The sequence below is a fragment of the Asparagus officinalis genome, chromosome 6, assembly GCF_001876935.1.
Source record: "Asparagus officinalis chromosome 6, Aspof.V1, whole genome shotgun sequence".
NCBI classification, from domain to species: domain Eukaryota; kingdom Viridiplantae; phylum Streptophyta; class Magnoliopsida; order Asparagales; family Asparagaceae; genus Asparagus; species Asparagus officinalis.
The window spans coordinates 46,423,358-46,437,463 of NC_033799.1; the positions used below are offsets into that span (position 1 = coordinate 46,423,358).

General features: G+C 35.8%; 1 protein-coding gene across 2 annotated transcripts in view; it reads left to right on the forward strand.

Moving 5' to 3' along the window:
- The window catches only part of LOC109844218 (E4 SUMO-protein ligase PIAL2-like), a 33,893-nt gene extending 20,854 nt beyond the window's left edge, over positions 1–13,039 (forward strand). Inside the window, exons 8-16 of one of the 2 annotated variants that reach the window (XM_020413184.1) lie at positions 2,640–2,707; positions 2,782–2,845; positions 2,926–3,010; positions 3,114–3,215; positions 7,544–7,595; positions 8,736–8,787; positions 8,867–8,983; positions 9,909–10,682; positions 12,258–13,039. In XM_020413184.1, coding sequence (XP_020268773.1) covers positions 2,640–2,707; positions 2,782–2,845; positions 2,926–3,010; positions 3,114–3,215; positions 7,544–7,595; positions 8,736–8,787; positions 8,867–8,983; positions 9,909–10,682; positions 12,258–12,776 — 1,833 coding nt within the window. In that variant the 3' untranslated portion in view covers positions 12,777–13,039. The remainder of the gene's footprint in view (positions 1–2,639; positions 2,708–2,781; positions 2,846–2,925; positions 3,011–3,113; positions 3,216–7,543; positions 7,596–8,735; positions 8,788–8,866; positions 8,984–9,908; positions 10,683–12,257) is intronic. The other variant, XM_020413185.1, reaches the window with a different exon arrangement.

Genomic DNA, 14,106 nt, shown 5'->3' on the forward strand with positions numbered 1-14,106 from the left:
CAGTTTTATCTTGTACTGTTTGACTTGATGTCATGCCTGTCATTTATATGTAACTGTCTTTATCCTACTTGTATTTGCTCGGGTGTTGCTTCTACAATTTTCTGGCGGCTTCATAATTTCAATTTTATATGTTATTTTTATAAACGAGGAATTTGTCTATATGTAGATTTTCCGGTGTTCTAAAATTAAGTTGCCAGCACAAAGGGTGCTACTTGTGGAAGCAAAAGGCCCTAGAAAGTCATGAAAAGGGGAGGGAAGAGAACACTAACAAAAAAATTCTGCTTATTCAATTGTTATCACCTATGTTGTATGGGTATGGGTACAAGACATGACAAATTTGTAAATGGTAGGGTACAGGGCACGCTATATAATATATTATATATAGGAATTAATAATTCATTTATTCCTATAACATTTGTATGTTTCTTTTATTATGCGGATTATAAATTTTTATAACATTTCTATGTTTCTTTTATTATGTGGATTATAAATCGGGAAATAACTAGTTTTTGAACTAGACATCTAAGCAACCCTTCAAAATCATAATTCGGAGCCTGATCTGTACGTAATGACTTTCAAGAAGTAGATGTGTAGGATATGTCCAAAAAATGTATGACAAGTGTTTTGAATTAAAGCCTGTATTGTATTTTGGATACATGCCGCAATAAATGTATGCATGTATGTCAGGGGTGTCTAAGGAGTTTGGATACGGGTACGGGTACATGTCGGGTATGGATATGACCTCAGATTAGAAGTACCCAGCTAACATAGGTTGTCATCTATGGTGTTTGATTCTACCATAAAACTGACAATTGTCTGATTCTAATCCCTGAGCTAGAGGAAAGAGACATCTCATTTAAATATTGTACAAGTTGGATGCAAATAATAAGAAAACATTTATAAAATTAACAATATTGCAATACTATCAGATCTTCCATGTGGATAAGATTTGACACTCTTGCTGCTCTACCTATGCTTATTTCTTTTGAAAAGATATATAAGAAGGGTAAATGAACTGTTATTTTATTCCTATCCCTGTAAAAGCAACATCTGCATTGAAGGGGGTAGTGGCACTGGCAGGAGAGGGGTGTTAATATTCTTGTCTCTTTCTTTACGTTTTATTACCTTTATCTGTTATAGTTGGCCATATATGCAGTGCATATGCATTGTCCATGCAGCCTAAACTGAATGCTTATTAGGACACGCCTCTGTGTAGAACATAGATGTTTTTGTTCTGCATCTATGTTTAGTTTTCTGTGAATTGTTTAAGTATCCATCTATTCTGCATTTTCATGTCTCTTCCCCACCACTGTTGGATGGCAGCAAAAAGATTTATCCATAAAATACCAATTAAACTAAAGATTTCGAGATTGATAATGAGCTTATGAAAAAGGCAGTGGTTCATCTGGTACAATTTTGATTTTTAGTCTTATAAAATGGTAGCGTTTTGGCTGCATATGAATTTATAAGGATTTTGGAAACATGGATAACATTGATGTGCATATCTCAAGAAACATCATTACAATTAATATCATTATATACCATAAATGTCTCAAGAAATGTGTGGTTTAATTCTTTCTAAAGGGCCACTTATCGACAATTGATTTATATCTAGAAGGTGTAGTTTCACGCTATCCATCATAAAGGATACAATTTATAAATTATCATACTCCAGTTTGATTCTTGTTAGCAAGTTACACTGTTATAAATAGTAGCAATAGCGGCGCTAATAGCGTTAACGGTCCCTTTCCGCTACGCTTTCGCCTAATAGCGGTGACATATTGCGGAATATGCACTTTCGCTCGCAAAAAACAGCCAATAGCGCGCCATAATAGTGAATAGCTGGATATTATGGGCAAAATATGCTTTTTGACTATTTAAAAGCAATTTAAGGTTTATTTTAAAAAAATTAAATCCAACCCGCAACCACTGCATCCCACTGCCCTTCCGCGATTTTCGGCATACTTTCACCACCTACCATAGCCTCTAGCACCTGCCTCAGCACTTCCTCTCACCTCTCGTCGTGAGCTCCTCCTAGTGCAGTCCTCTCACCACTCAGCTCATCTTTTAGAAGAAGACGACTCTTTGACTCCTCCAGTTGTCTTCAGTATTATGTGATGATTACATGTTTATTTCATATTTAGGATCTCTTTAAATCATCAAATATGTATTTTTAGATTTTCTAGATTTTTCTTTAATTTTTTAATATTTGTACATATTTAAATTAGACCGCTATTTGATTGTACATTTTTATCGCTATTTTGTCGCAATAGCCGTAAATAGCCTTAGCTACGCCTCACCGCTACGCGACGCTATCCGCTATTGATAACCTTGGCAAGTTAAAACTTTGTACGATAGTTTAAGAACAACCCTGATAATTGTTCTGGTGTTAAATCAGTAAGAATTAGTTTCCTGTTGTCCATCTAACATACCTGAACTCACTGTCAGTTGACGCACACTGTAGCCATGAGGAATGATGCGAGATTTCAGCATGTACGTTTAGAAGTATCAATTATGGATGCTTACATTTTGCATTTGTGCTTCTTAATGTTGCTTTCATGACTACCTTATGCAGTGTTATGTTAACGCACGTTTTTTTTCAGAAGTTTGAGTGAGGACTAACTTTTACCTTCTTCCAGACGTTGCTTGTAGTATGTGCCGACAATTTGGAGACATCTTCTTGTCTTATAAGCCCACCACAAGCGAGGTAACCTTTTCTTTTCATTGTAAATACTAAATACTCGGGAAATATATCTTCTCAGAAAAGAATTTGTTTTGCAGTTTTTTGGTAAATGGAAAAGGCGTGCAGAGGAGAAACAACGTTTCACTGGTTTCTGTGTTTCCTGTGACTCTCTAGATAAATAGTATGCATGCTTATTTTCCTTTATCACCTTTGATTAGGTTATCTCTTTTTGACGTGTTCAGGACAGTGGACCTCAGTTTCCAACTGATCTAAGTAAAATGCTTAAATTTGGAACAAACATTATTCAAGCAATTGGACATTTCACTGGTATGTGCTTCTTTACATTATTCACAATTTACAAATTTTGGATCTTGAGATATATGCATTTGATGTTCGAGATGTAACATTACTTGGCGAATTCTCACTGTAGGTACATATTTAATAGCATTAGCTTTTATGAGCCGAATAGTTCTCTCTAGTACTCCAATACTGAAAGATTATGTCCCACCAGTTATTGCTGCAGTCAGCACAGGTATGGAAGACAGATACCAATTTTATTTTTGGCAGTGTGCAGAATTAAAGTCTGTAGGACTGGTTTGCTTTTCCTGTGACTTTGGTTTTGGTTGGATCTGTATCAGATTTATTTCTCTTTTGCATAAACCGTACTAAAATAAACATACAATAAACACCATTATTCCTTGCTGACGATATATTGAATTTAATCTTCTGATTTGTTTTGGTCTGCGAAGTTTGCTTATACGATCATTCCCCCTGTTATGGGGAACGAGCGGAGGTCTTCGATGTAGAGGCAAGAAATCGTAGACGGCTTGGCTGAATGATAGTGTAATCCATGACAAATAGTAATTATTACTATTCGCGTATGAACAGAATTGTTACTGTTCACAGACTGAACATGATCTTGAGTAGTGGAATTGGGGTTGTTTTGTGGGGTTTTGGGTCTATTTGTTGGTCGGATTGAGATTTTTGGGGGGGCTGTAAAACCCTAAAAATTTGAAATATATTATTATATGATGATAAACGAATTGTTTTACGGTTGTATGCATGTATATGTGAGCATATATATAGAAACCTGTAAGTTTCGACCCCTGTTCTGGTCGGTCAACTAATCAGATGGATCTGTGTTTCTCTTCTTCATCTCTCACGTTTTAGCAGTCACCCCCCTCAAAACCCTAGCTGTTCAACTTCATTTTCTGGAGAATTTTTGAAGGAGGGTCGAGTTCCTCGCGCGTTTGGGAGATCAAAATGATTTTGGAAGGCAAGTTCATCTCTTCCCAAACTCATCCCTTTAGTTTTTCATGGTTTAAACCCTAATTTAATGAATAAGATCTGTAGTTCCAAACACTAAATGAAGAAAAGATATGTTTTGATGACTAAAATTCTAATGATCTATTAAAGAACGAATTAGTTAGGTTTGGAACCCTAATTATACAGTATAAAATCTGATTAGTTATGCTTAGGGAATTTTTGATCCCAAAACCATGTTTTTGTTGATGTAAACTTGTTTGGATGAGATCTCTCTTTAGTTAATACAAGATCTTAGACGTAGTTCACACCTTATATTAATAAGTCACGAGTTTTTGAGAAAAACAATTAACTGTAGAAATCTGGAAGTTTGTGTTTTAGTGTTCGGGTTGGTCGACTGATCAACAGAGAATTGAGTAAGGACCGACAGTCCAGAGGATAGAGAACCAGAGGCATCACAGGGGCTGATTGCAAGTTATGTATTAAGATGGGGTGGGCGTTGCAATTTGTAAAGAGAAGAGATCGGATAACTAGTTAGGCTTCACACCTAGGGGCCTCACACCCAAGTGCTTTGCACCGCAAACCCAAAAGAGGCAAATCACATGCCAAGAACACCACACATGCTTAAGAGAGAATTCTCATAACTGTATATTTTTTATTAATCAATGTCTAATTCCTCATGGAGGATTACAAATCTAATAAAAAGGAAGTAAATCTCTAACCAAATTTATAAATTATAGAAAGTAAATCAAATCTTAACCAAATCCTAATAAAAAGAAAGCAAATATAAAATCTCTAACAAAATAAATCTCAAAGATCCTAACAATCTGAAATCTAAGCCTAAGGAGATCTTTACCTAAATTGGAAATTACATCAAATATTACCAAAATAGCAATGGCACTAGTAAATCTATAAAATTCTTGATCAGCAGCTAACGATTGTCCTGCACCATCCTAGCTACTTCAATGACAGAAAACAAAGGCTCATCACTTTTTTCCCCTGTACTTGCTCTATTTATTCGCCAATTTGTCCAAAAATCTTCGGTGCATCAAAATGTTATGTCGTTTCTATTTATTTTAGACAATGAAAATCTTCTTCACAAACAATTTTCCTCTAGCTGCATAACTATGTTTATTTGTGCCATCAAGATAAGGAGCATCATCGCAATATTTGCGTCGATAATGTTTCAAACTTCTTTTAGAATGCTAATTAGAGACTGTGTAAATGTCATACTTCCCATCTATTATAGGATTAAAGAAAATGTCAGGTAAATAGAAATGCTAGCAAGGATCCTTTTGCTACAGTGCTCTCTGATTCTCTTCCCCATTGTTTTTAAATATCCCAGATATAGTTGATGTATCGACCGTTTATAAGGCCAAAACCCATTTTAGAAGGCTTACAGCTTTTTGGCAATTTTTGGGCGATATATCTCTGACATGGATGATATATTAGCCGGCATGTTGGTTGATATTTCCTTTTATATGGTTTGTTGCAAAAAATATAGTTTCGCAAAATTTCTTTAATGTTTGTTAGCAAAGAATTCCAGCCCTATAAAATTTTTTAAGCAAAATTATAGTAAGCTATTTCCCCAAGTAAGCTTCTACAATTCGTTAGTGATCCTACACATGTACCATTTACATTTTTTCATGCTTAGATTCATTGCCAGATCTAGAATTTTAGAAAGTGATGTCACTATATAAAATTTACAACTTCCCTCATGTTGGGTTTTCATGTTTTAAGAAAAAGTACATTCTCGCATCATTAGTAACTTTGTCAAATACAACTTTCTTCGTTGCTGGATACACGATCAGTGAGATGATCTAAGATTTTATTGGGGTTATTTAGTTTTTTAGTGGTGAGTTTTTTTTACTGGGGTGGATTTACAAAATTAGTATGTATTGTTATACGATATGGGGATTGTGGAGCTAGAATGAAGTTGGGTCACTTGACCCGACTTTGTTCTATATAGGTCCGCCGATGCTTAGATTTTATTATGTCTAGACTGCATTTTAGGACATTATATTATATATGTACATTAGCCGATATGACACGCTGATGTTTACTACCTATCCCAATATTTCCACAATATCTGTAATCTGATGTGAATTTTGACTCCGATATTTTAAACCTTGCTCTGCGCTTAGGGAGACAGACATCACACTGGGTCCTCTTACCTCGTGCAGACGGGACACTTGATAATATGTTTAGGAGGAAGATAGTGAAATAACATGTCTCTCTTTCTATGCTGAGCTCATTTATTAGTGAATTTTTTTATTCTTCTGGGCCATGGTTCCACCAATTCAGTGCTGAGGCGAGAATCCAGATCTACTGGAGGAGCTGAGCGAGACGATTTCATCTTCTTGAGTTATCTGATCTGTGATTGATTTGGAAGTTGAGGCATCTGCTGATAAGGCTTTGGAAATTTGTACAGTGGTTATTTCTCCACCTTTGCAGAAGCTTGTTATGTAAACTTTGTCATAATTGTTTAATAGTTTCCAAATATATGAGAAGCAAGATACATGAATGCCACATCATCATTGTTGATTGAGTAATGGAGTTTGGTTGAACAACTTCCTGCATATCCTGAAGACAGTAGCCAATCAAAGAATAATATCATGCAGGAATATAGCTGTAGTTAAGAAATAGTAGTGTAATCAAGCATGAAGATGTACAAAACTGGTTCTCTGTTTAAGGGAAACCATGGGTACGTCTGACATGCTTTGATAGCTTACTGAAAACCTTTTTCTATGCATCGGTGGGATTAGCAATCTAACCCATATGAGTATTTTATTGAAGTACTGTCATGATTTCTCAAACATTAATGTTATTGTCTTTCTACATGGAATGAGATTAAGCCTTTCTGTAGAAATTTCCGTTGATGTTCTTCAAGTTAAAATTTCTTAATGCTTCTAGTTAGGCGTGATCTCTCCATCTCTTCTTAGTACTTCATTCATTGAAGCATTTGATCGACAAATCCCCGCCTTTCACCCTCTTTTTTAAGTGACTGTAATTCAGTTAGGTTAACATTGATTTTATGGGACATCTTTAATATCTCCTTGCCCATGCTAAAAAAATAATAGATTTTTCTAGTGACTACAGGAGATAACCCAAGATTATTATTGTTGGGGGTAATGGGAAAATACTATTCACTGTTTGCGTTAGTTGTGCACACATCTGTTTTGACAACAATAATAGAAAAGAGAGGTGAAATAGAGAGAAGAGGAAAAGAAAAGGGGTATGATTGTTATCATTGTTGTTGCTTTTATTGCAGGAAATCAGAACATTCCAACTAGCGATGGAGTAGTTTAAGTTATTGTTAGCAACCAATTTAACAACTTCACAAGAAACCATAGTTTTTTGGATACATTTTCATGTTTCTTAGGCTGAGTATGTCTTAAAGCAACCTAAGCATCCTCTTAGGTGCCAATTAATCTTTGGCTCCAAGCAGCCCTCTGGTCATCCCACTTACGTCCAGAAGTACATTTGGACATTGATTTGCATGCAGTCCCACTTTTAAGGAGAATGAATTGCATTGTGTCTCTTTGAATTGTCTGGTTTCTAAAATATTAACATGAGGTTTTTCCTTTCACTTGTCAGATTCTGAGATAATTGAAGGAGCATCAAGAATAACACTTAATTGTCCAATCAGGTGATTTAACTTATACTGGAAGAACTTCAAAATTTTGCATCTCATCTAATGATTTTATGCAGCGAACTCTTGTTTAAGGCTACTACAATAACGTTTCTATTTTAAGATTTTTGTAGCAATCTTATTCTTGTAGGGACAACATGGATGCTTTCAACAGCTTTCTTCAGTACAATACTTGCATGAAATAATTTATTTTATAATTAATGAATAATAGTCATATTATTTGTGTCGTTTGCCCTAGCAGTGTCACAATAATCATGATCTGAAGCATCATACCTTGTTCCTGTATCCTGTCCCAGTCAGCTAGTTGGTGCTGTCATGGTATTACAGTACCTCAAGCTGCATATTATCCAAAATTCTAAAGTAATGCTGTGTACATTCATGTCGCTAATTAGGGCAATGTAGCATTTTTTTGTTGTATCACATACAGCATGATGACTCATGCTTCCCATGACCCAACATCAGAGTTATTATATGTATGCGAGTATAAACATATAATCCTCAACACCATTACAACTTCCGAGTTTTGTTAACAAGCAGAAAATTATCTTAAAAAAATATACATATCTTGCAAAAGAATCTTAATTGATGCATCATGCATACATAGTGCGGGGCTCTGTGCGTGCAAAATAAGATCATTGACTAGTTATGCTGAATCATTATGTACAGCAGCAATTAAAGAGTTTTCACAAAGTGAACTGACTTGATCTGTATGCTAGACAGAAACCCGAAATATCTTTAAAAAAGTTAGTTTCAGCCTATTAACTTTAATAGAGTTTAGTTTTTAGCTTGACATGGACTGTTTTTGTTGTTCTTCAGTCATATGCTGTTGTTCTTCATTGATCTTATTCACATCTTTTTCTCAATAATAAATGCTTTCTGGTTATGGCTTCATGTTACTTGTTTTTTTAATCTTATGTGATGGGGACAGCAGATCTTAATATTTAACTTTTTGTTATTTACCTGTAACCATTATCGTATCAATTTCGTTCCTTGATATAAAAAAAATGCAAGTTCTCTGAACTGGCTTTTATGAATCAAGTTGTGACGAACAAATAAATTTTCTGCACAAATTGGTTTTTCTGTATTCATATACTGAACTGAGTAATTTATTGTACTTGTTTATCCGACCATGAGCAGCTTTAGACGTATAAAAACTCCTGTTAAAGGTCATCTCTGCAAACACCATCAGGTTAGAATCTCATTGTATCTCATGAGCTATCCTTTTAATGTGGATTTATAATTCATGGAGTTTATCTGTGCCCATATAGTGCTTTGATTATGATAATTTCTTGGAGATGAACTCAAGGAAGCCAGTCTGGCGCTGCCCATGCTGCAATCAGTCTGTTAGCTTCATGGACCTGTGTATTGACCAAAATATGGTTAAGGCAAGTTCTTTCTTATTCTTTACGCTCGAATATAGTGTTATAAATTGTTTATATTCATTTCCTTTCATGAGATCCTTGCTAAATGCAGAGAAGTTGATTATCTTATCGAACTGTTAAAACAAAGCCAAATTTTCATGAAAATTAATCGCTCAAAATTATCTCCATGAAGCGAACCTCTTACAGTCATGCACATAGTTTGAGCTATGGTTGTCGGTATTAGGCATATGAGTTCTTATTTAGAGGATCTCAGTACGTATTACAACATTATGTTCAATAAAATTTCTAATTCGTAATCTTTCAGGTCAAAGTTTGAACTAGAATTTTGAGATGGGAGGAAGTTTATTTAAGAATTTCTTGCTGAAGCTCTTTTTTTTCCTTTTCTTTTCTTTTCGTTCAGCTGGATATTATTGGTTCTCAGTGCTCGAGTTATGTAGTGTTATAACAACCACCTGGGTTCTACTGTTAGTCATAGATAAATTTGGAGTCTTATATTAGTGACGAATCTTTTCCATTTACCTTTTTCATTTCTTGCTCTAAAAGGATATTCCTCTCTACTGTTCTGGAGCTATGCTTATATATTGGTTTGCCCATATTTATGTTTATATAATTACATCTCAAGGGGAAAGTTAGAAATAAAGTTTTTTAGATCCTTTTATTCATATTTTGTATGAATTGAGATAACACGGAGTTTTGCCCCTCTGAAACTTTAGGATATATGCATAATGTGTTAAAGACTGTTTAAATGAGCATGAACTTACAGTTCTGAGCTAAAAATTACAAAACATAGTAGCCGTGGATTTATGGGTTGTTCAGATAGGCAACTTTTTTAGATGTTTAGCATGTAAGATTCTTTCAGGCGATAATTGAAAATTCTCTTGTACTATAAATTCTATTCCTAAATTCACCATGCCTTTCCACTTTACAGATACTAAAAGAGGTGGGTGAAGATGTTATTGATGTAGTTATCTCTGCTGATGGCTCATGGAAGCTTGCGCAACATAATGGAAATAAGGATCAGATGCACAAGGAAAACCTACCAGGACACAGAGACTGCGACATGGAGCTTGTATCTTCTAGATCTGCAAACATAGAAACAGTCGATGTTGATTTAACAATGGGAGAAGATGACCAATGTGAGAACCATGCACGTGAGATGCAAGAAACAAAACCATTCGAGGACATTCATCATCTTCTATCTCATTACTTGTTTGCTAATACTGCATCCAGTGGATCACTACCTCCTGCTACGCAAGATGTTTCTGCAGTTGGAACATCTGAGGCGGCTCTATCTGCTGTTCAAGTTAACCCTGTTATGACAGATGCCGTTTCTCCTGCACATGGAGAACCTCCGGCCAGCCTTCAAGATTCTCAACCAAATTTCTCTCTTCAGCAAATGTCAGAAGATAGACAACTTGCAGAAAATATGCAGTTACAACCGCACTTTGGATATTCAACAATCAACCGGGTCAACAGAACCCCTGTTGCAGTTCAAGCTCTTCCTGTACAGTTACAGCCATCTAATTCATTTAAAAGGATGCGGATAAATGGACCCAGTTTTGCTACCTTGGACACAGGTGATCCATCATCTCCCACACATCAAACTTCTACTCTAGTGACAGCAACCTCAGATGGAAGCAATACAGCAAGCCATGACGCGGAAATACGACATTTATTGATTTCACACCTATCATTGACCCAGGTACTTATGAATAAGGAATTTATACTAAAAATAGCTTTATACATTTTTTAGCATGAATAACTACTAATATTATATTGAAGTACTGGATCTATTATCCAACCTCTTAATTGCTTTTTAAACATGCCTATATAATCCATTACTGTTTCCTTTGTCCTTTACGTACTTCCTTTTTTTGTTCTCAAGTCGTTAAAATTTGGATACTCAATGTGTGGTTTAACAGAAGAATACATGACATTAGTGTGTGCTCGTGCGTGGGGGGCAGATATTTTAAATTTGTAATACCCACAAGGCATAACTAAACTATTTACTCCACCTACCTAACTATAGGCTACATTATGAAATAGAAATATCTGCTTTCTTGACATCTACATATTATTGAAGTTTTGCAAACAAAATATCTTACCATTTTATATTTTTTTGTTTATACATTTTTAGTCTACTTTGGCTATATTATAGAAAACCTTTTTTTTGTGCTGTGACTTGATGCCTGGAAAAACATAAAAAAACAAAAAATAGGAAAAAAACAAAAAAGTAAAAACAAAACAAAACAAAAAACCAAAAAAATTGCATGGTCTTTTTGTTGTTAAATAAATCCGTTACATAACTCATTATTTTGCATTATATGACCTAACATAACTTAAACCTTACGTAACCTTTTCAAATAGCCCAGACACATGATAATTCTACCTTATTACAATATAACATGTGTTGTGTCAATATAATTTGCATTATTTTGATGTAACTTATGTTATTTCAATATAATTTATTATAGAGACCTAGAGTATTTCCTTTCTTAAGACTTAAAGCAAGCAAGGAATTACTTTTGAGTATTCAGTGTTGTGGCCACGAATATTCCGTAAGACTCATAGCATGTAGATTGAACTATGTTGGATTCTGATTGTCAGCTATTTAACACAAACCTCATCTTTTATCCTGCCTTGGCACATGCAGTAAATAAAGCATTAAAGCACAACACTGAAGGAGTTTAATTCTCATAAATTTCCCTTACGGTTAAATTGGAATCAGGTGCAACTTTGGTATTCTATATATAGTATAAAGGGTAGCCCAGTGCATGAGGCTCCCACCATTGTGGGCTCTAAGGAGGGTCAGATGGTTAAATTGGAATCAGGTGCAACTTTGGTATTTTATATATAGTATCTGGCGCTCAATTTCTAGATATTGAGAAGCATATTCAGGTTTTATACTCTCCTTCGCCCCTTATAACCTGATGTTCCACCTGGTATGTGGGCTCTATTGGAGAACGAAGTTACTGAAATTTAACATGATAACATATTTTCCTTGATAGAGATGGAGTATGAAATCCACCAAGTCTTGTCACGGGCATTATAATAAAAGTGGCATTATAATAAAAGTGGTAAAACATCCACTTCACACAATTTCAGAAACTCAAGCTATCTCATTATCTAAGCTGAGAACATTCTACTGTTTAAACCATGCAACACTTAGTAGAAGCAATTTGGAATATTCCGGAACTCCTGCATTGCACATACTCCGCCTTATAGATTTGATTGGCAATATTATCTTACTAAGTCACACTCGTGCTACCTGCAATAGGGTAAGGATCAGCAGACCTCCCAGCAGATTCAGAGCCTAAGGATGCAACATGGGGTCAGCCAACCAGCACCAAACCCATTAAGCACAAGGACAGCATCAAGCCTACATAGAGTAGGAGCCTACAGAGACTCTCCAGTTTCCACGTCAAGCGATCAATATTCCAACCGTAATTTATCAAACCTAAGAAGTTTGATCATGTCCAATGGATTTGGATCCAATCCAACACTGCCCTTGGGGGCAGCTAGAGAATTAGCCAGGAAAATAGCACAACAAAAGCTTCACCCAGGAGCAAGTAATCCTCAAGCATCAAGAGTTGGTGCATCGAGTACAACACAGGCAGGTAATCAATCGTTGGGTATCATAGCAGATCGACCACGTGATAATGATTGGAGGCCGACAGGAAAAATGAGGGGGAGTTTAACTGGTAGTGCTTACTCTGCTGCACTTAATAAATATGCAACGCCAATGGGTCAGGGAAACAAAGATCCTGGTAGTGAACCAGGAGGGCCAAATACTTGATGTGGATGACACTCTGAATGCAGATTTTATTTGTTATTGGAATCTGTTCTATGAGTATTTCATGGGTCACAAGTGTAACAATGTAAATATGCAGTTCTTTTTATTTGTATAATGCAACCCTTCAAGTCATTTTTTCCGTAAGTTGCCACTGGTTCTGTGGCTCCTCCTTGTAACTTAATTATGTTATATATTGATTGTCTTTATGGTTCTACTTTGATGCACACGTACCGGGATGATGATATTCGAATTTGACCGTCTTCTTATTTTCCCTGTTCACCATTCTATGATCGCAATTTCTATTTTATTTTATTTTGTTTTATATTGTACCGAAGTTGTTAGGAGTCTCTTTAAGTGTACAAATTAGTTGTGTCTTCAGTAATTACAGATGAATTAGTCATAGAGAGGTCTTTAGGCTGACTGATCATGTCCAACAGGCTCTTGAGTAGCTAAATAACCTTGCTAACCCGTCCACCACCTAAAATGGTCCGCTGGAAGGTTCGGCAACGCTCAAATCTGAGCACTCCAAGTTATACTAGATCAAAATTTAATTGAACAAGAAATAGGCCATTTTTCCCCTCTAAAACGGAATCTTGACCACAAAAATAAAAAAGGAAAGTGTAAAGAAGAAAATTTTAAACAAGACCCAATCCATAATTTTGTTTTTAAAAATCGACGTAGTCCCATTTTTATTACAAAAATTGATCAAGTTTCTGGTCACGTCAACATCATGGCTAGAGACGGGATCGTTTAAAAAAAATCAAGTTCCTAATTAGTCCACCCTTCGCCCACCCTCCAACCCTAGAAGCTTTGTGTGATTAGTTTTCTCAAAGCCAAGTAAGTCGGGGTTGCAAAATATGGATATTTTGGTTGGGGTTTCCAACCCTGACCATTTAACAGACATATGTTTGCCGCCACAAAATGGTTGGGGTTCCCAAACCCGACCATTTGCCACAAAATGGTGACCATTTAACAGACATATGTTTGCCGCCACAAAATGGTTGGGGTTCCCAAACCCGACCATTTGCCACAAAATGATAGGGGTTCCCAATCCCGACCATTTGTCACAAAATGGTAGGGGTTCCCAATCCCGACCATTTGGCACAAACTTGCGGGAAATGGTTGGGGTTCTCAACCCCGACCATTTGGCAGAGAGTTCTCATGATCTGCACAAAATGGTCGGGTTCCCAAACCCGATCATTTAGCAGAGACCTTCCAGCCCACATACTTGCTGGAAAATATTGTCTCTTGCTAACATATATCAATCCTCGACTAGAATTGTCAAGTTTAATAAAAACTCTCTTGCTACCATATATCAATCCATAATCAATTT